Here is a 24,136-nt window from a genome sequence, read left to right as displayed (position 1 = left end):
AATTTATTTTTTTTTCCTACTTCGGAATATATATTTTTTAATTCCTACTGGAAAATATATTTTAAAAATAAAAATCACCTTCACCAACTTTAGATATCAAGTAAACTTCAGGTAGGTGTTAGTCATTCTGATAAGTTCAGAGGTAAAAAAATGAAAAAGCAAACTATTTTGTGACTGTTTGCTTATAGCCAGTAAAATTCTGCAAAATTAGATGTCTGTAAATACCACCAAGGTGATTACCAGACGTAGGCTGCTTTGATAGGTTATGAATAGCCTCCAAATTCTGGCCAGGTTAGTCTGAAGATGGAATATTTACAGACATTCAAAATCTAAATGACTAGGGGAATACTTTGTGAAGCAATCCCTATGAAATGCAGCTCATCAAACGGTTTCCGGATTTAGAGAGATCGTAGTTGTGCATCAATGTCCTTTCGCCAGTATTGTGCAACTGCAGTGTTGGCATATATAAGTAAGGTAGTATGAGAAATTAAGTTTTAACTTGTGAGAAATTAAGGTTAAATTAAATTATTTTACCTTTAGTCTTTTCTTCAGTTGTCAGAGTGTTTAGCAAACAGCAAACCCCAGTATTTCTGTTTCAGAAACTAATGTGCTTAGATTTAACCGTACATGGGCAACTGGCTTATTCAAACAAACTTCATTCAAAATTTGCATAAGAGTGGCCTTGCTTCTTTCTGCAGCCTACCAAAGCTTTGATCATCACCCTGAATTCAAACTCTTAAAAGTTTTTTTTTTTTTTTTTTTTGTCACAAGACAAAGTACAACATACAATTATTGCATTGTTTTTCACAGAACATCCTCCAGCCAACATCAGCCAGGATGGCTCTCTGGACTTCTGTATTCGCATCGTCAGCCATTTGGATGGTGTCCAATGTCAGGTCTGACATAGAAAAAAATCAGTGGTAATGCACAGGTTTTAAGGATCAGAATCAAAACTGCTTACACTTATCTCTGCCATTGACTTATTCCCTAATGAAACAGTCAAACAAGAAGAGTCAGAAAATTCACTGCAGTTCATAGAAACCCTTTCAGCAAGTGTCCCCTACCTGATTTCAGACAGATGCTGTGCAGCAAAGATGGAGAGTCCGGTTCTTTAGAGTCAGGATACTTGATTCCTTTCCTAGTTAAAGATGCATATAGCATTAAAAGTATTTTCAGCCATATCTGAAACCATGTGTTTTACAAGTATATGCAGGAAAGTAGTAATAGACATTGTCAATGGGATTATCAACCTAAGCCATCTCTACCTCCTGTTTCTACAAGTTCTCTCAGCAGAGGTCATTCAGAAGCCTATGAGTGAGAGCTCTATAAAATAGTCCAGTCCAGTGTATTCAAATATAAGGACAGATTACAAAAATGTGTTTGTTTTTAACTAGAACCTCTGACTACCTAATTTATATGAGACATTTTCATCACAAAACTGGACATGATGTTTTGACATTACAGTAGAACCACAGTCTGCTGTATGCATTTTTTTCCAGTTTCCCTTATTTTACCAAAGGTGAAATGCAAGAAGGCAGATGTGATTCTAAGGTCTCCTTTCTATTCCAAAGCTGGTTTGGTTTTGTCTATAACAGGAAATAGCAAAAAAAAAAAATCAAATGTTACCTCATACAATGATTAATGTTTTATTGACCTTACAGCAGGAGAAAGATTCAGTATGAAATCACCCCTGACTTTCATTTTAGAAGATTTACAGTCAATACCTAATAGCCTTTTTTTTATTTCCTGAGGATATTTTATCTGTTTTAACACAGCCTTAGGAAATCTTGTTTAGTAAAATGGAGAAGCTTTCCAGATAATGGTGCTATGCAGAAGGTATGAATCCTTTTCATTGTCATCTCTCTGCCTTTACATAACTTGTCCCGTCTTTTTGCCTTTGACCTTTCTTATTCCTCAGACAATACCCATTTGTGAGTCATGTCTGTTTGTTTTCTTCTGGTCTGTCCTACAGCTTCTCATATAACAGCAAAACAGTACCAAAGAAGTATTTTACATCAAAGGACCCTAACAGAAATGTTTCTCTTCCATGGAATTTAAACCTTGTGATCGAGAAGCTAATCTTGGTGCATCTGAAATTTCTTTCATGAAAAATATCTGTATTTAGTAGTTGAGACTTCACCAAGGAACATTCTGAACTGTAAGCATTAATTTTAGAGAATCTCATCAGTTTTTCAGAAAGAGGGGTGTAATTCAAAACAAATCCTTCTTTCAAGCTAATGTTTGCTTCTGTTGTATCTTATAGTTCAGCTGTCTAGTTTCCTTTCTAGAAATGTAGAATAAAAATGAAAGTATATTATGGATGAACATAAGTAAATTAATTATAATACTATGAGGAGTAAAGATATCAGAAAACATGCAACCAGTTTGTTGATTTATTTATAAAACTGGAAACAAAGCAAACCAGTTACAAAGCAGACACTTCAGACTGTCAAGAGAACTGAACTGCCTTTTAGCTATGGCAACCATTACTAGAGCTTAAGGGTTAGGCCTCACTCCACTAGGGCAGGAGTCAAGTAAAGCTGCTTTCTCCAAGTGTGCATCATTGGAAGATATTTGAGAAGCCACTACTCAGAGTGCTTAGCTACACATTTAGCAGGCATTATAGTATGGATTGTCAGCCGCAGTCCTGAGAAGGTTTGGCCTCATACAGACTGCATGGTAACCTGTAGTAGTACCAGTATTCTTATGTGATTTTTACGAGTTTATGCTGTTTACTATTCTACCCATGAGAAAGGAAGACAGCGACACTCATCCAGGATAAGGAAGATGATACAGATCTATGATGGACTTACTACATCAGTGATTTTCAAATCTTCCAAATGTCTACCACTATATGGACACCCTCTTCCTTCGATACAGATATATCTATATTGATAGATTGAGTATATATATATATATATATATATATATATATATATATATATATATATATATATATACTATACTATATATATATATATATATATATATATATATATATATATGTTGTTGTGTCCATTGGGCTGAGAGGGGGTGACATTGTCAATCTGAGTTGTCAGAGACTGAATGGATGTTAAGGTTGGGTGCTCATCTATCAGGTAACGGTCAACCAACTTTTAATTATAGGTTATTTTTTAGGTGCATTATTAAACGCATTTTTGTCAGGATAGTTTTAGTAAGTTAGTATTAGTGGTTGATTCTATTATACTATTCTGGCTTAGGTATATTTGTTAGACTATAAGGTTTTGTATGCGTATTGTGCAACGTTTGATGCATGTATTTTTAACACACATAATTTTAATTTTAATTTTAACATACATAACTAGATCTATTAATTATTGATTAATAGGTCATTTATTATTTTTCTCCTTACATGTTCAGCCAGGGTAGTTTTGGGTAGCCTATATTAGTAGTTGATTTCATCTGATTTGGTTTAGGTACACATTTTCTGAACCACAAGGCTGTGCATGTATATTAGGATTTATTTTATTTATGTAGATTTAATTCTGCACTGATGTTTCATTTTTATGTTTATGTTTTTTCATTATTATTTTCATTTTAATATTACTCTTTGTAAGATCGCACGTATATCTGCTACATCTGCTACATCTGTTATTTACGATGGATGGTACTATTTTCAATAATGTTTCGTATATGAGATGCTGTTAAGTGAGTTCTTATAGTAAGCATCATAATGTATTTGTGATGCTATATATGTGGATTCATCTATCGCATGTCTGAATGTTTTCTATATATATTTTTTGCTTTGTTGTTGCATTATTTATTTTTTGTCATATATAAGTTACGTGTTTATGCCATTTACAGCTGTAGTTCAGGTCTTGGATTAATGGGATGTGACGTGAATGTGAGGCTGGATGTGTTTTTTTACAATTAATTATACTAGGATGTGACGTTTTTTGAACGCCTTAATTGTTATATAACTGGGTCTTGTAATTTTATTTGTGAAACGTCTGAAGAAGCTTTTGGTCATTAAAACAGTTTTTTATCTATTTTATCGTTGGTTTTTGGAGCTTTTAAAAGTTTTATATTTGATTCAACACTGCATTCCATCCGTCAGGGTTCTTGTGTTTTGCATATATATATATATATATATATATATATATATATATATATACACACACACACACACACACACACACACACACACACACACACACACACACACACACTATATTTTGGGAAGTTTACCACCCCAGGGAACTTCCACATTAAAAATATGCCCCTAAGTGCTGACCCAGTTGTTTGGGATTTGGGAACTTATGTGTACAGTGACCTAACTTTTCACCAATGTGTCCATTTTTGCAAGAAAGGCCTTCTTATTGCAAAGCTTACAAACAAAGGGATTGTGTCTAGCTCTAGGGATGTCACTGAACTCAGAACTTGTTAAGCTAGTCATTGAATATAATTGATCCCTTTAGCATGTACCTGTCCAGACACATGCAACAACTAGAATGCCCACAGAGGTACCTCACTAAAAGGACACAAGGCCTAAAGAACAGGTCCTACATGGACCAACTCAAAGCCCTATCAATATACTCAGTATCCTAAAGACCGCTAAGAGGTGACCAGTGCCTGGCATATGAGGCATCTTCCAACCCAATACTGAAGGATTTAATACACATTAGCAAATCAAATGGCATCAGAAATACTCAGTCTAGGGATCTAAAGCTCTTCTGCAATATCAACAGAGTATACCAGTGCTCTGGAACAGAATCTCCACCCACATAAAACAAAGTTCATCCCTGTGCATATTCAAGCATAACTTGAATTTATGAATGGGAAACAGAAACTTTACCCCAGGGCTGCCCCCTGTAATACTAATGTACGGAAGTAGCTCCTAAAAGCTTTATCCCATGCATAGGTCCCATCAAATTATTTATAGTATGATCCCAGTTATTCTCAGGGTAATATATAATTATTGTCCCTAAGATGGGTAAGGCCAATAAACTAGATATGACAAGTTAATTCAAGTGCAGAAAGGAAAATTGGCTAGACTTAAAATAGCCCGTGACAGCAGTTAGCCTAGTACTTACCTCTGAACCTGTATTCTGTTATGAGTTCCTGTGCACATATATGGAAAATGTAGAGATCTGGAGTGTTATACAAAAATATCTTACACTTAAAAAAATTTGAATAAGTTATTTGATGACTTTCAAAGCCACGGGTCACAAAATCAAGTTCCATAATCCTGCAGTACAAGACATTTTAAGTTTCACATGAGCTAGGCCCCACAACTTCCATTTATCTACCTATTTTTTTTTTTATTTAAATGGTTGTTTCCATTCATTTTAATGAAATAAATTAATAAAGTTGTTTGCATACATTGTGTATTGACAATAATTTTATTTAGTTTCCATGGGCTTTTATAAATGAGTTGCCTTGTAGGTTGTATTTTGCTCTAGTTGAATTTTATTATTATTATTATTATTATCATTATTATACTATTAGTAGTACAGTAGTACAGTGAGGAGTATAAGGATATGAGGTGCATGGCAAAGAGAGAGGTGGCAAAGGCTAAGGATAAGGCATATGAAGAGTTGTATGAAAGGGTGGACACTAAGGAGGGAGAAAAGGACCTCTACCGATTGACTAGACAGAGGGACAGAGCTGGGAAAGATGTGCAGCAGGTAAGGGTGATAAAGGATAATGAGGGAAATGTACTCATAAGTGAGGAGAGTGTGTTGAGCAGATGGAAAGAGTACTTTGAGGGGTTGATGAATGAAGAGAATGAGAGGGAGAGAAGGTTGGATGATGTGCGGATAGTGAATCATGAAGTGCAGTGGATTAGCAAGGAGGAAGTAAGAATAGCTATGAAGAGGATGAAGAATGGAAAGGCTGTTGGTCCAGATGACATACCTGTGGAAGCTTGGAGGTGTTTAGGTGAAATGGCAGTGGAGTTTTTAACTAGATTGTTTAATGAAATCTTGGAAAGTGAGAGGATGCCTGAGGCATGGAGAAAAAGTCTTTTGGTACAGATTTTTAAGAATAAGGGTGATGTGCAGAGCTGTAGTAACTACAGAGGGATTAAATTGATCAGTCCCAGCATGAAGTTATGGGAAAGAGTAGTAGAAGCTAGGTTAAGAGGGGAGGTGATGATTAGTGATCAGCAGTATGGCTTCATGCCAGGGAAGAGCACTACAGATGCAGTGTTTGCTCTGAGAGTGTTGACAGAGAAGTACAGAGAAGGTCAGAAAGAGTTGCACTGTGTCTTTGTGGATGTAGAAAAAGCATATGGCAGGGTGCCTAGAGAGGAGTTGTGGTATTGTATGAGGAAGTAGGGAGTGTCAGAGAAGTATGTAAGAGTGGTACAGAATATGTACGAGGGTAGTGTGACAGCAGTGAGGTCTGCAGTGGGAGTGACGGATGCATTTAAGGTGGAGGTGGGATTACATCAAGGATCAGCTCTGAGCCCTTTCTTATTTGCAATGGTGATGGACAGGTTGACAGATGAGATCAGACAGGAGTCCCCGTGGACTATGATGTTTGCAGATGACATTGTGATCTGTAGTGAGAGTAGGGAACAGGTGGAGGAGACCCTGGAGAGGTGGAGATATGTTCTAGAGAGAAGAGGAATGAAGGTCAGCAGGACTAAGACAGAATATATGTGTGTGAATGAGATGGAGGATAGAGGAATGGTGAGGATGCAGGGAGTAGCGATGGTGAAGGTGGATGAGTTTAAATACTTGGGATCAACAGTTCAGAGTAATGGTGAGTGTGGAAGATAGTACAGGCAGGATGGAGTGGGTAGAGAAGACTGTCAATAGTGATTTGTGACAGACGAGTACCAGTAAGAGTGAAAGGGACGGTCTACAAGAGGGTAGTGAGACCAGCTATGTTATATGGGTTGGAGACAGCGGCATTGACAAAAAGGCAGGAGTCAGAGCTGGATGTGGCAGTGTTAAAGATGTTAAGATTTGCACTGGGTGTGATGAGGGTGGACAGGACTAGGAATAAGTATATTAGAGGGTCAGCAAAGGTTGGAAGGTTTGGTGACAAAGCCAGAGAGGCAAGATTACATTGCTTTGGACATGTGCTGAGAAGGGATGCTGAGTATATTGGGAAAAAGATGCTAAGGATGAAGCTGCCAGGTAACAGGAAAAGAGGAAGGCCTAAGATAAGGTTTATGGATGTGGTGAGAGAGGACATGCAGGTGGTTGGTGTGACAGAGCAAGACGCAGAGGACAGGAAGAAATGGAAACGGATAATCCACTGTGGTGACCCCTAATGGGAACAGCCGAAAGAAGAAGTAGTAGTACAGTAAGGATAATAATAAGATATGGTAGCTTATCTTATTTACTTTAGTTATGCATAATCAGGTTCACTTTACTGGTAACTCTTTTCCAAATGGTTGGCTATTTGATGTGTGTGCGTGTGCGTGTGTCTGTGTATCTGTGTGTCTGTGTGTCTGACTGCCTATGGTTTCCTTATTTCTTTTCTTTAGCTGAAAATGGCTAGAAGACAGTTTTAAGGTACTCTCATGGGTGGCTGGTGAATAGATGACATGGAGAAGATGTGGATAAATATGCTGATGGCATTTGCAGGATGTACACAGATTTATTATTTAATCAATATAGATTCCATTTCTGTGTAGATAATTAAGACTCACTCATGGTTGGCGTGATTTGGTCAAGAAGGCAATACCTGAGTGACCAAACAAAACCATCAATCTGTAAACTAGCATCACCTACACACAAAGGGCTGCAATTCTTTTATATAATGCCATTATTTAAAAAAATAAATACTTACCTTTTTAAGCAAAAACATTCTATTATGAACTTCATTGCTGCTCCATCTCTTCTCACAAAGTTGCAGAGTTCCAGGACACTCTGTATTGTTTACGTGTCTGCACACCTACGTGATGATGTTTGCACAATGCATCTACTGTATTGCAGTACACCTTAGTGGTAGCTTAGGATTTTTAAGTCTGCTGTACTCATGAGTTTTTTTTTCCTTTGGTTTTGGAGGGTGGGGTAAATTATGGTTCTAAAATTTGTTCCTTAGATGTATTGTGCTCCCTTCTTCTACATCTAGCTGTACTTTTGGGGAAAGGTGACACAAATAAGTTACATCTGATATATATTTCTCAAGCAGGAAGAGTTCACAAATGAATTAGCTAATCTCCTATTACATTACATTAATCAGCTTCATGCAGATTGATGCATGATCTGTATCATGGCTGTGAGACTGTAGGGAGGTATACCACAAGGCAACCCTAGTCTTCTGGTTTTGGTATCTATTCTGACATACACATAAGTGTGGCTAGTGAATCATTTTGTTTACACAATTAATGGTGCTTACTTATTATTACAACCAGATTTTCATGGTTGTAAATTTTCCATACTTCAGTACAGACAAGTGCAGGCATAGAAAACATCATGTAGAAGTAGTAGTGTGTCACATCGGGTATAAGTCAGCAGGAGGAAAAACGACGAAAACTCTGACTCCTCCGTGGTGCACCTCAGGTCTTAATTGTCCGTTTGCACTTCAGTCTTTCATTCTGTCACTCACTGTCTGCACAAGTATCATCCTACTACCTCCTCTTCATTTGTCGTTTTAACATCAATATTTCAAAAATGACATCCACTATTCTTAACTAATATTAATATTTTGGAAGCAGTTGCACTTTGCTTGTTTGAAAATGTGTTTTTCAGTTTGGTTTTTGAACGTGGCTTAATATTTACCTTTGTGGGTAGGACTTCTCAGATTTCCAAGCTAGTGTAAAGAAGTAATGATCTTCGGAGTGTAGTCTATTTTCAGGGGGCTTGAAGTTTGAGTGTGGAAGGAGTATGTGATGTAAGGTTCTGCAGTTATTAGCGAAAATCTGTAACAGTTCAACACTGAAGAGGTGTGTAATTTTGCTTTAGCTTAAGCGTCACCCAGGTGTTCTCTTACTGGTGAGAGGGAAATACATCTACAGATATTGTTACAGCTGGTTTAAAGGAACTTTTTTTTTTTGTGGGTGTACTTATGTTCCCAACTCCTTGTCTTGTTGGAAACGTCATGACTTTCATGACTTCTAGCATTAAGGATCCCTGCAAAGCAGCACTCAGCTGTATAGATTAGGAAAAAATGCTACCAGGCCACTTCAATGTTTCCATTATTCATCTTCCTGTGTGAAAAACAAGCTGACACAATAGTACATAAGACTTTACGCACTCCTTGTTAGGTTAGCTGACATATTTTCTTCCAAACTGTACAAATTATGTGCCTTTGGAAATCTGGTTGCAATAATACTTAAGTACCAAATTAACACTTTATGAGCTGGAACTGAACTAGTTCCCATGAAAATGAGCATGAACTGATGAGTCAGAATCATTGTTCACATCTTTAATATTAATTAGCTTTCAATGTATAAACCCAGAGATCTTGGAATGTCATTAAGATAAATAAAGTTATGCTGTTTCCTTGTCCCTTGAGTAATTATAAAGAATAGATACTGACACTTTCAGGATTCATTTCCTGGACGATGGAACAATGCATGTTTCCCTCTCATTTCAAGTTGATATCTGTGTGGCGCCCATGCCCTGGCCCAGCAATCAAGGAGTCTCAATCCTCACTACTAACACCAGAGAGGGCATCTCATATATGAAGGAAAGGATAACAAATACACAAAGTAAAGTGCAATTTCCCTTAAGAGCACACAGAGATCACAGTCAGTCTGGGGCTGGTCACTCCCTTACTCTCCAGGTCCCCAATAAGACTCCCCACTGGCACAGCTATAGGGTCCAGGTCTCAGCCTAGCTGGGCAAGCTAAAACCTCCAGCACCCTCTCTGTCCAACCAGTGCTTCGTGTCCCTGCTCAAGTAGCTGACACACATGCACACACCTTGAGATAAGAGTTTATACAACCACACAGACACTCCTGGGAAAGCCTGGCACAGTTTTCCAGCTGTGCCCCTATTACCCAGACTATACAGTAGTACCACCTGCCACCACCCAGCTAATATTTATCAGCTACTCAAAGGCCCTTAAAAGGGTGTCCAATTATTACTATGCAATATTATCATCCAATTGGTAGTATAACTAAACAGCCAGGGCTTATTAGAGTGACTTGGTACAGTAATCACTATAAATATACAATGTACTCTAGAGTTTAAATTATCTCTACACAAAACAGCCACAGTTGAAAGGTCTTAAAATATTTAATAATAAATAATAAAAACACAAGACAATACTTCTTACTACACAGTGCTAGTTAAGAGTTCAGAGATCACAGAGAAATACTTAAAATAATTCAGTAGTACAGTTCTGACATCACAGAAAAACACTTAGTCTAATCTTTCTAGTTTCTAGCTATTTCTAAAAGAAAACACAAGTCTAAGATAACTTACATATGAGCAAGACAGTGCTGTGAGTTGGATGGTCAAGGCAAAAATGCTTAATCCTCTCTGGTTCTCTCTGTTTACATTGAAATTGCAGTTCTGATTCACATTACATCATTCTTCTCACTTTCCTGGGGTTCCCAGGCTACGCATTACATCATTCTTCACACTTCCTCGGGTTCCTAGCTAACAGAAACTGCATTTACATTCTTAACATCTCCTTTTGTTATCTTGCAGCTGGTCAGGAAGCAGAGCAATAAAAATACATTTGCATGTTTAAATATAGCAATTTAACTCTTGGTTAAGACAGTAGCAAGACTTTCTTCATCTAGACCCTTTGGCACCACTGTCTACATCAAAGGGTCACCACATGCTTTACTTTGGTCAGTAGAGTGCACTGTTGTCACATTTTTTTCCAGTTCCACATGTAACACTATTTCTTTACATTTAAGACAACAAGACTGTAGTTTACATTCATATTTACAAATGACTATTTATTATCTATAAAATTCTATCTGGCTAGGCTGGCAGCCTCCACAGTCTGTTGCTGAGAATGGATATATATGCATGTTAAACATTATCTGCTTTGTTTCTTAATTAAATACATTTTTTGCAGTCGTTATGGGGTTTACTTTTGTTCTGTTCAGCAACAGATAACTGGTTTGGAATGTGCCTTCAGTATGAGTCTAAGCAGTCTTTCAGAATGCTAGCAGGATGGGCTCATTCTGAAAGTGCTAGGGACTAGAATGTTTTGGAATCCTTGCTGAGTGGACTGCTTAACTGGTAAGCTAGTGTCCAGAGCTATAGCAGTGGATTTTAGCACTGCTTAGTGCAATCCATGCTTTCCCTGAGTGATTGCAGTCATGATTATTCCGTAGGAGTTTGTAAACTGTTGTGGCATTTTTAAATAGCAGTGAGTTATTAGGCAGCAACTATGTGTATTGTTATTTTAACAGCTCATACAACTGTACTTTTTACTAAAATGAAGTGTTGCCTTCTTCAGAACAGCACAGCTCAATGTTTCATGCTGTATTTGACAACATGATTTAAAATTTTAAAAACTTGCATGATCCAGGTGGAAGAGGACTTGCTGACCATCCACTGAACCCCTTCACCTTTATTGCCTGCTGTCCATAGCCTGACTGCTTCTTTCTAGTAATGCCCTACTCAAATACAGCCACTTTCCTCAACAGGGCAAAAGTCAAGTTAGTGTGCTGTAACATAGTTATGTTGCAGATCTAGGCATAATCTTTCTGCAGCCTAGTACATTTTTCTGCCCTGGAAGTATGCCATATACTGCTAATAATTTGGGAGGTATATGCGTGTTTCCATGTGTATACCTTAGCATTTATGTTATTCTTTCCCCAAAACAGGAGAGAAATTACCTCTGGCTACTTAGTCCTATCTCTCAATGGGTAGCCCCCGAGGACCACCTCTGGACATGGAAGTACTTCCTGTGTATCAGCAGACCAGTGCTACAACAACAATGCCTTTGAGTTGCTGATAAAATTATGCCATGTTTTCCTGTTGTTGTTCTAACACATATTCTTAATAATTGGAAAATAAGGATCTGCATTACAGTTTTTGAGCAGTATGTATGTCAAATTATGAAATGGCTATTGATTCCTCAGATGTTTTCATGTATATGTATGTATGTATGCATGTATGTATATATGTATAATATCTGTCTCTCATATATATATATATATATATATATATATGTGTATGTATATATATAATATGGTATTAATATTTGTCTTGGATTACATTTTTCTTTTAACACAAAAGTAAACCTAATCTATTTTAATCTATTTTTGAGTCAGTTTTCCCACTGAGGCACAGTCCTTTCTGCATAAAACAGAACTAACTGTCTGACATCAAACCATTAGTGCCCTTCATTCGATGCTCTGCAAGCTAATTTGGTACTATGTATTATTTTCCAGACTATGACCTTTCAAAGCTGAGGGATTTTATTGACCAGGAAGCGGATACATATGTCAACAAGGGAATTCTGGAGAAGGAGGAGGCAGATGTAATCAAGCGCATCTACAGCAGTTTGTAGAAAAAGACAAAGAAAACTCACGAATGTGGAACCTCATAGCAACTGCATTACAGCTCCACTTACTTCTGGCTCTGGGCTGCAAAACATACTGTGTTACTACTAGAAACTGTTAGAAAGCACTTCGTAGAAACTGTATTTGAATACTTTTATAGCTAATACTGAACATTTCTGTGTCCCAGTCAACAGTTTTGTACTAGTTGTAAAAAAACCTGAAGACCAAATATTAGGAAACATTTGTTTGTACATATTCAAAATTCCACAAGATCAAATACATCCTTCTGCAAGAAAACGTGACTTTTAGGAATATGGCAAATGATTCATAACAGTGTATTTTTAGAGGCTGTACCTTGTCTCATGGGAAGCATTACTTGATACTGCAGCATCCTGTATTGAGTAACTTGGGTATCATTACTGTAAAAAGAGTACTCCGAGTGCGTGATCAGTTGTCAAATGCTTTAGTAGTTGTATGGATCTCTCTAATGCTACCATTCTTAATTTTAATACTTTAAATGCATTCATTTTTATTATATCCCTTAAAATAATATTTTGAGTATGCATATGTTTGACTTTCTGTTCTAATGATTGTGTATAAAATATGTGTGCCAGCATAAGTATTTTACCCTAGTCAAGTTGCACTGTGTGGAACAGTATAAAAGCTTTCACTAAAATTGCTGTTGAAGTTCATACTTGTTTCAGAATATCTTGCATAATCTGATATATATTTTTTCTTATAATTCAGATGGAACAGACTGCAGTGTTGTCATTAAAAGGCAGCAGCATATTTCCTGAGCAGTAGACCCCTGTGAAATTTCCAGATAAACGTAAAAACACTTCAGCTGTGTTAGTCACATGTTCTGCAGGTTGATAACAAGAGTGCAACATCAGGTCACTACCTTCTAACATAGTCTTAGTTTTGTTAACTTAGGGTCCACAGGCAGGGCAGCCAGACAGCTCTACAAATTTAATTTCTGAGATTGCTGTTTTTGCAAAGTAAAGCCAAGCAGACCACTTTCAGCACTAATGGGCTTTGCATTTTTCTCCACTGCTGCGTGGCCATGGAAATATATGTGTAAGTTTTTAGATGGTGTGTGGGTATCTCCCTACAAGAGGGGTGGAGGGAGATTCTGTCTTAAAAAAAGCGTAGAATTGCTGGAAATGGTTTCTAAGACTCTTCTTCACATAAACAGCCCTCTGAAATTATATTTGGTGCAGTGGCATGAATCCAGAGGTGCTCGTCTGTTCCAAAAGAGCTCATCATTTTTCTTATCTTATGCATATAGCTGTTAAGTAAATTACAAGAACGGTGCACCAGTCAGATTTGAACTCCCAACATATAATATTTACTTGGAGCTAGGGTATGCTACATAAAACTAAAGAGGAAAGCAGATAATAATAATAATAATAATAATAATTGTGTGTGTGTCTTTCGGCTTTTCCCGGTTAGGGGTCGCCACAGCGGAACTCCGGTCCGCTAATGATTGGCAGTAGAGATTTACATGCTGGCTTGCCGGGCCTAATGCACAACCTTCAACGAAGGAACGCCCATTCACGCATGTCGTCACACAGTAGACGCTTTAACTGAGAATCGAACGGGTAACGTCTAACTGTGAGGCGACAACGCTACCGCAGCACCACCACTGCAGTAATAATAATAATAATAATAATATGTTAAAATGTTACTGTTACTCCACATTCATGTACAAGCCATTGCATAGCTGCATTTCCCCTCTGGATTTATTATGCACTCTACAGATAACATTGTTATTGACGTTCTTATCTTGCTGTTGTTAATTCAGAAGGGGTTAGCCACCTGGTGGTGTGACCCTTGGCTCTAGGTGATTGTCACTGTTGAAGTGACACCCTGAACCCAAAAGCAAAAATGGAAAAAAGAGGTTGTGGATGGATGGATTTAACTGCAGGCCCAGTTAAGTCATATCCCTCATTATGAATGGGGCTGGATGTTCAGATGCCCAAGATCTGCATGAGAGAAGAAAAAAAAGATCCTGATGAGAATGAAACTAAATGTAAGAACAGCAAGGCAGTGGAATTCAACCTTGTCCAGCTGATGCAGTCTCATTGCTGTGTCCCCATAACAACACTAAAGAAATGGATGCATAAATTAAACTTCTGTGGTTGTGCTGGTTTTGAAAGTTTAATTCAAAGAAATTATAATAAATGACAGCTAATAGGCGTCTTCAACAATCAAAGCCATACAAAAGCAATGAGAAAAGAAACTGCTTCATTGCCTTAGGGGGACATGAAACATGCAAAATGGAATTTTAAAGAAATTAAAATGCAGTTTAATCAAAACCTATCATTATTAGGGTCCACATGAAACTAAATTCTTGTTATCTGCAAGCTGGAATCTGTTTGTGGCATTACATGATTTTTAGACACCTAACTTATTCTTGGAGACATCACTTTTTAATTTAAAAGCATTTTAACTTTTGTGAAGGTAACTGGAAAAGTGACAGTCACATAAGAATGTTAGTGTCTCTAAATATGAACTAATATTAAGCAGTACTTATAATCTGAGTAGCATGGTGGCTCTTTGTTAGATTTCTGTTTCAGAATGACAAGGTATGGAGTTTAGACCCATCCTGTGATTACTATCTATGTGGACTTAATATTCTCCTTATATCTGTGGAATTTTTTTCTCTGGTTACTCCAGTTCCCTCCAAAAACACACTGTTTAACTGAGCTGTATATATATATATATATATATATATATATATATATATATATATATATATATATATTTATCCTTTCTCTTGTAGGTACGTCATGGCTGCAAGATGTCTGAAAAGGATCAGTTTACTTACCCATTTAACACATAAAAATAAAATTTACAACTGCTGAGCTCAACGTTTCAAATTTAAATACAGTGACAACAGTTTTTCCTAACAGGTTATTTTGCCCAGCCATCTCCTCCTAATCTATTTCCTATGGCATCATGTGAAACACATTTCCATGGCTTGGAAAATTGAAGTACTGAGACTTTATATAACTTACCATAGGACAAAGTGTGGAAATTCAGCATGATTTCAGTCTGCAGTCCTTATAGTTACCAAATATTATTCTGACCATCAGGTCATATGATCCAATTAGTTCCTCTGATGTGTTAAAATTGGCTTTGATTTCTTGGGAGAAAAAAATGATTTATTAAGTAGCAAACACTACTCATTTAATAATATTTACACTTAGGGTAAGAATAAGGAATTAAAGCTGGACTATGGAGCAAAGGCAAGATTTAATCTGTGTTTATTGAAAATCCAGAGATTGATTACAGCTGATTTTGACTAAATGATTTTTTTTCTAGTGTCAACTGGTTTTGTAACACAAATCATTTCTGATTTCTGAGAGATTGTTGAACACATCTTACAAATGGCAGTTTTCATATTCAGATGCCTCAAAATGCATTTAATTACTAGCTAATAAAAACAAAACATTTTCTTTGATGCAGAATTGTAGAAATAGCATGAAAGATGATTCACACTGTCAGTTTCCAATTTCTAAAGAACTATGGTGACATTTCTACTGAAGTGCAAACAACTGGCTCAATCTCTCCAATCTCTCTACTGTGACAATTACATCTGATTCAGTTTTTCAACTTATGTACATTAGCAATACTATTACACTGTACAAAATGAATTAAACCTTATCATACTTTCATGAATGTCTTTTGAAAGTATCTCTTTTATGACTATATAAACATATATTGTATTAAGCTGTCTACTAATATTTTCAAAACTGCTATAAGTAACTGTGGATGATTTATATGTGTATGAAGCACTTTGAAAAAATATCTTTAGGAATGGTATTCCCAACTGCAGAAGGAAATGAAATGCCTCAGTATAAGTAACATAAGTAACATGACATCTAAGAAGCAATTGTTATTGTTACACCTATAAATGTTGATAGTTCAGATGCATATTTTATTAACATTCAGAATTATTTAGTTCCGTTTAACTTAGCTATATAATTTATATTCCTTTTCCATATTACAATGTTTTCTAATTAACAGAAGCAGCACATAGCGCAGCGCAGGTTAAACAAGGTTAAAGTTTTTCTGGCTCTGCCAAGTCTGCTCTTCAAATTTTCCCTTAAGGAAGCTCTACTCTTAGTATAACCAGAATACTCACTATATTATAAGCCTAGCACTTGTCCTCAATACTTCTCTACTAAGTAAGCACACTCGTACTAAGTAAAGCACTACATCTACTTACCACCCCTGTGAATACCCACTTCCCTTAAAGGTATACCACTCCCTTATACTGTTCTAGCATGTTGAGTGGTAGATTACTGATGTCGTCTCCAGTTCAGCTGGTCAATCTGGGCATCTTGAGACAATGCTACAATTGTCTCATGTACACAGACAACCCTCTCCTCCTCCCAACAAACACAATTACATGTGAGAGATGCAACTATATAGCCAAACTGGAGGCTGAACTCTCTCAACTCAGGGCTGGCATGACCAGACAGGAGGAGATGGCAATCACACACACAACAATCCCAGTCCCACATAGACCTACCACAACTGCAAACCAAACACATAAAAACACAAAGACATACTCGGAGGCTCAAATAAAAACCTTAGCAAAACAACAGAGACTCCCAAAGCAGACATCCAAAAATCCACCACCTTAAAACAAAACACATGCAACACATACTTCAATAAATCAGTGTGTCAACCAATCGCAGCCCTTAAGGCCAAACACCTTGCCTGATACACTAGTAATAGGTGACTCCATAGTCAGACACACTGATGTCCCACTGACCAGGCTGAACAAGGAGAAGGTGACTGTGAGCTGTCTATACAGAGCTAGGATCCACCACATAACACACGCACTCAGGTCACTCCAAAGCAAGTACAAATATGACTCCGTCATTGTCCATGCTGGTGTGAATGACCTGAGACGCACCTCCCTGGACTACATGAAAAGAGACATAGAGGAGCTCTCCGATTATGTAGCCCAGGCTGGTATGACCCTGACCCTGAGCAGCATCTTGCCCTCACCAAGAATGATACCACAATACAAAGACAAGATGATCAGCTTTAACAATTGGCTCAAGTACTGGTGTCATTCTAAGGGGATCCAATGTCTGTCTGCCTGGGATGATATGTTGGACAAGCCACGCTGCTTCGCAAGGGATGGCTTACACCTGTCACCACTGGGCTTCTGGATATTGGCTAAGGCTCTTGCCACCCCCATAGTGCCTTTTTAGGCAAGGCTCAAAAGACAAACCCACCTCCTTAGAAAACAAAAATGGAAAAAAACTAAGGGTAATGCTGCTCAACGCCAGAAGTCTAAATCTGAAGATGCAGGCACTTGATGCACTCCTCAGCATGGAGAACATCGACGTCTGTGCAGTAACTGAAACCTGGTTCAAGGCTCCTGAGAGCACCCCAGCACTACCAGGTTATACCTTGTATCATGCTTTTTGGCCCCAAAACCCGGGCCGAACCACAAAGGGAGGGGGAGTGTCCATATTCATAAAGGACACCCACACCTCCAGGTTAGTAGCAACACATGAAGCATCACAGACCATACAGGTACAACTAACCATAGGCAAAACTGCTATACAACTGGTAGCATGTTACAGACCACCCTCCCAATCTCAAGAACCCCACTCAGCCTTCCTGAAGACATTGGAGGATATGAATGTATCACAGAATACCATCATACTGGGAGACTTCAACTACCCAAACATAGATTGGGTACATTATTCTATCCCTAATACCCTAGCCCAAAGGTTCCTGGAATTCATAAATTCAAATGCACTGGAACAACTAGTCACCTCTCCCACTAGGGGAGATAATATACTAGACCTGATCATCACAAACATGGGGACAAAATGCTCCACACCAGAAGTATACTCCTCACTAGTGAGATCTGACCACAAACTAATCACCCTGGATATACATATCCCACCTCCACCCCCAGCACAAAAGACCACAGTGAAAAACTTCTCAAAAGCAGACTTCACTCTTCTTAAGACTGAGATGGTATACTTTAAGCCCACTGTGCCAGTGGATACCACATCCCACAATGCCGAATCCTTCACAAATGCTTTCTATGGACATCTCCAAGAATGCATGGATCATGCAATCCCAAACAAATCCAAGTCCCTCTCCTCCAAATGCAAGCGTCCTGTCTGGTGGACCTCAGCCATAAACAAATTGTATAACAAAAGAAGGAAGCTACTGCACGTCAGAGCAAAATCCCATGAAGGGAAGACATCTCTGATCAACATTAACAAAAAACTACGTTCTCTCATAAAAACATCCAAGGCAAACTTTGAGAGAAAAATCGTTAAGGACACTAAAGATAACCACAAAGCCTTCTTCAGCTATGTTAGAAACCTGGGCAGAAACCCTCAGATATGCTCAGAGTTGGTTCACAACAACAAAAAATACACTGAACCCACAGATATTGCTAACATTCTGGCTGATAGGTTCAGTGCAAATTTCTCGCCTCCTTCACCCCCAAAAGAAGAAATACTTATCCCAGCTGAATGTAATCTCCCTGTCATCTCAGATGTCCAAGTGAGAACCACCCTAAACAAAGCAAAAAACACAGCATCAATGGGACCTGACGGTATCCCGGGGTGCGTGTTACGTGAACTCCAAGGGGAGCTAAACCCACACATAAAAATGCTATTTAACCTTAGCCTTACTTCGGGATATGTACCTGAACACTGGCATACAGCAACAGTGGTCCCACTCCACAAGGGGGGTGCCTCTACAGACCCTGGAAACTACCACCCCATAAGCTTGACTAGCCTGGTCTGCAAAGCTATGGAAAGAATCATTATGGAACTCATAAACAGAGACATAGGGGACCTACAGACGCTTGACCCCACCCAGTTCAGCTTTGTAAAGGGCAGATCCTGCCTTTTAAACCTGGTTGACTTTTTCGAAACAGTCATCAGAGCCATTGATGAGGGCAAAGCAGTCCATACAGCATACCTGGACTTGGCTAAGGCCTTCGACACAATACCCCACTCAGGCATCATAGATAAGCTAAACAGCTTAAAAGTAAACCCTTATGTCACTAGATGGGTTGCAAACTGGCTAAAGGACAGAACCCGTAAAGTTAAAATTGCTGGAGCAATGTCAGACTCAAAGCCAGTCACAAGTGGTGTCCCACAGGGATCTGTCCTGGGACCCCTCTTGTTCGGCATTTATTTCTCAGATGTTAAAGCAAACATGGGAGGGCTGTGGCTGACAAAGTTCGCAGATGAGTGCAAACTAGGTGCCATAGTCGATACACCAGCAGATACACACATCCTACAAAAAGGCCTCACTGAAACGGACAACTGGTGCTGTAGTCACGGCCTTAAACTAAATCCAAAAAATGTATAGTTATCCCTTTTGGAAAAAACAAAGTACCCACAAATTATCACACAGACAGCAACCCACTGAGTACGGAAAAAGTAATCAGAGACCTAGGGATCCAAGTAGACAGCGACCTCTCATTTGACACCCACGTTGCCAAAGTGGTTAGAAAAACATTCTACCTTGCACACCTCATCATGAAGGGTTTCACATCCAGATCCAAGGATGTCATTGTACCCCTATATTCCTCCCTCATCAGACCCATGATTGAGTACAATGCACCATTTGGTATGTACCTCACCCGGCACTTGCAACAGCTGGAGAGACCACAAACATATGTCTTATTCTGCCAGACTAAAGAAACTTCAGCTCTATTCAGTAGCATACCGCCTGCTCAGAGGTGATCTCTGCCTGACATACAAGGCCATGTCCAATCAGGATCTGATGGACATGCTCCACCTCAAAATATCCAAATCCATCAGGACCACGAGAGCTAAAGACTTAAACCTCAGCACAAGTATGAATAGGACATGCTGGAGGGATAGATTCATAACCCAGAGGCTTCCCATGCTTTGGAACAGGATCCCAGTTCATATTAGGCAGAGCCCATCACTGAATCTCTTCAAGAGAAATCTTGATGAGTGGATGGGAGATCGTAAGTTTACCCCAGGGGTCACATCTGTGTCACTGCTAGACAGAGGCACAGTAAACTAATTCTATTATATAAGGGGACCTTCACTGTGTCACTACTAGACAGAGGCACAGTATTCTAGATTTTATCTGTATATTTTTGTACCATTTCATGGGGTGGCAAAAGCCACATCACTATGGCTAGGCTTACAAATGCCCCAGGGCAGATAGCCTAGTACTATACTATGAAACTATGAATAAGGAACACAAGATATGGATTTTTTAGCAGAATAAACACAAAGCAGCAGCACTTTTAGTCCTGCAAAATTACTACTCATTTAGCAGAGGCTGTGGAGGGTATTCAGAAAGATCACTTCCATACTGTTAATGTAGTGCTTTCTTGTTATGCTCTTAGCCTCTTACAGTGCTATGGAGCTGACTATCGATTCAGACATATGCAAGAGTCACATGAAACAAAAGTTCATTACTTTTAAGATAACATTATTTTAAGCAAGTAAAACTTAAAATGACTCAACAGCAAAGTCTTTTGGCTTTTCCCAATTAGGGGTCGCCACAGTGGATCACCAGTCCGCAGACTGATTGGCAGTGGAGTTTTACTGTGTCGAGTTGCCAGCCAATGCCCAACCTTCACAGAAGGCACACGTGCACAAACACACACACACACACACACACACACACACACACACACACACACACACACACACACACACACACACCTACCTGCATGTCTTTAAAGCTCACTTGACATATGCAGACTCTGCACTGAAGGCGCTCCAGCCAAGAATTGAAACATAGAACCTCTTGCTGTGAGGCAGCAACATTAATCTCTGCACCAAAGAAATTTAAAATGACTCAGCAAAGTTAAAATTTACTGTATGTTTCTATCCACTGTCTTATGAGATCCAAGGTCAGATTACAGCTTTTGAGTGAAAGGAAAATGAATAATTCAGAAAATATGGTTTTAAAAGACCTTTGGGAAACATTTTGTACATAGCAAAAAATGTGTTCACATAGATGCAATAATTTTAAACTATATTCAAACTAATTCTAATGCTTAAATGCTTATATTTCTTAAGGTATTCATTTTTAAGCTGCAAAACAAGCACCTTTTAATATATATGAACAAATGAGAGATGAGTGTCACAGACCTGTGCTGTATCTCAGATGGAGCTTTTATTGTACTTTATTCGGTGGAAAAATCACGTTTTATTCAAACAAAGGCTTAATATTTCATATTTTTCTGGAATTAGATTTTTTTCCACCACAGTAATCCTTCCTTTGATGATATTTGAGCAGCCTGCATTTGTTCATCCCATTTTAACTTTCTTACTTTTAAAAGCCTGTATACTTGGCTGACGCATCAATGCCTTAGTTTAAGCACCAATACTTTTATTACAATTAATTATTTTGTCCAGCTTGAATTAATTTTAAAGAGAACACATTACATAGTCTCAATTATAACTTCTGTCTTTAAAATTTAACCCAGTCCACTGTAGAGATAGTTATATGTAGGGTTACCATAATTCTTTATATGTGAAAGAGGACGAAAAAAATTATTTCATCCTCTTAGGTTGAAGAGCAAAAAAAAAAAGCGGACCCTCTTCTGTTCAATGCGGAACATCAAGCAGTTTCGCATTGAACAGAGCTCCACTTTTTGATTGGCTCGTATACTGGTATATGAGCCAATCAAAAATGCGCACAGCTGACCCTCTTCTGTTCAATGCGGAACATCAAGCAGTTCCGCATTGAACAGAGCTCCACTTTTTGATTGGCTCGTATACCGGTATACGAGCCAATCAAAAATGCGCACAGCGGACCCTCTTTTGTTCAATGCAGAACATCAAGCAGTTCCACATTGAACAGAGCTCCATTTTTTGATTGGCTCGTATACCGGTATACGAGCCAATCAAAAAAAAAAAACAAAGCGGAGAAAAAACTCCGAAATAGGGATGTCTGCTTTTTGAAACCTGGACAAATCGCAGAATTTTCAAAAACAGCCTGGACAGGAGCCTGAAAAAGAGGACGTCTCCAGGGAAACCCAGACATATGGTAACCTTAGTTATATGGCCCCTATCAGTTGACTGAGTTTTCAGAAACTCGAAATGCATATGGTCGAGACCATATAACTGAGCTTTTGAAAGCTCTAAGCTTTTGAATGGAGATCGCGGTACAGTGTGGATCGGGAAATTTACCCTTTTCCTCACTTTAGTGCAACCTCAGAGTTGGTATATATAATTTGTAGAAGGTGTGCAGCCCCCCACATGGGGGTGCAAAGGGGATTGCCCCCCTGCAAAAATGTAAAAAAAGTTTGATTTTTGTATTTTTTGTGTTTTTTTTTTTTTTTTTGTGACGTTCAGGTTTTCGGAAACTCAATCATATGGTCTAGACCGTATGAATGTATATATATATATATATATATATATATATAGAGAGAGAGAGAGAGAGAGATATACACACACACACACACACACACACACACACACACACACACACACACACACACACACACACACACACACACACACACACACACACACACACACACACACTGTCACAACAGATTATATGTTCATAAAGCTATGACAATGCTACCACAAGTTTATACTGAGGGGGCCTGCCCTAAAATTCTAAAGAAACAGTTATTGTATTTTGCTGGATTATTCAACAGTTTCAATATCTAAGCATAGGTTTTAGTGTCTAGTACAGTGTGCCATTTTATACCACAGAACAATCCCCAAGTCTTCCTAGGTATGAAAAATATGTCTCCCAAAACATACATATACATACAAAATAACCAAGATGTAGCCTATTGTAGCATTTTCTGTTACTATTCACCTGAAGATGCATACTTACTGACTCTCAACCGTTTAGTACCTAACACAGGTAATGCCTTAAGTACCCAAACTTTTAGTCCAGTTTCAGCCATCCCCATTTGAGAACTGATTTCTTAAACCTTTATATGGAAAAATGAAAAGAAGGTGAAACTTCAGAGCAGAGTAATATTTTAGATGTGCAAAAAAATATATGTTTGTATCAGGCAGTACAACACTGGAAAAAGAATGCTTAATCACTGATATTGTTTTTAACCTTATGCTGTTTCTGTATGCTTAAAGGTGTTCTACAAGAGCACCTTCACTGTTAGTATAGGGATTAGCATGGAATACTTTTATGTCACCTTGAGGCAGTCACATTGTGCATATGAGAGGGCATTTTTTGCATGGAATATTCTCTAAGACAAAGTATTGCAAAGGCACATCCACAAGGATGACAACATTTGTGACCCTCTTACTGGGCTCACTATATCTTAATTTTCCAAGCAATTTCAGCTCACTTTTGGTAAACCAGAGCTTCTATAGTAAGAAAAATCAGTCAGGGTGGGATCTTACCATTACAGTACGAAAAAGGGTATGTTTCCATACTCATAACAAAAATCTAATAGGCCCATTATCTCAGAATAAAAAAAAAGCTGTCTTTTAAGTAGATAGTCTTTACTTAGTACTACAGATTGCATAATATCCTTTTAAATACTGTTGTGACCTTTGTGGCAGGGCTAGCCGATCGGCAGTGTAAATCTTGGCTCAAGATGATTGCCACTGCTGAAGTGACACCCCAACCCCATGTGTAAAATGGGAAAAGGGGTTGAGGATGGATGGATGGAATATTTACTGAAGGAAGAGCTGGCAACTGTGGTAATGTATTGAAAACATTACAGTACATTATTAGGAAGGATATATTATAAAC

General features: G+C 38.2%; 1 protein-coding gene across 1 annotated transcript in view; it reads left to right on the top strand.

Annotated features, from left to right (window-relative positions):
• SCG3 (secretogranin III) overlaps positions 1-13,089 on the top strand; it is a 223,921-nt gene extending 210,832 nt beyond the window's left edge. The window contains exon 12 of the mRNA XM_044077455.1: positions 12,287-13,089. Within this exon, the coding sequence (XP_043933390.1) occupies positions 12,287-12,405 (119 nt within the window). The 3' untranslated portion in view covers positions 12,406-13,089. The remainder of the gene's footprint in view (positions 1-12,286) is intronic.
• The last annotated feature ends 11,047 nt before the right edge of the window (positions 13,090-24,136 follow it).

This window comes from Protopterus annectens, chromosome 7.part0 (genome assembly GCF_019279795.1).
Source record: "Protopterus annectens isolate FY-2018-M chromosome 7.part0, PAN1.0, whole genome shotgun sequence".
NCBI classification, from domain to species: Eukaryota; Metazoa; Chordata; order Ceratodontiformes; family Protopteridae; genus Protopterus; species Protopterus annectens.
Note: the sequence above shows the minus strand (reverse complement) of the source record. Positions and strands in the feature narration are given on the sequence as shown.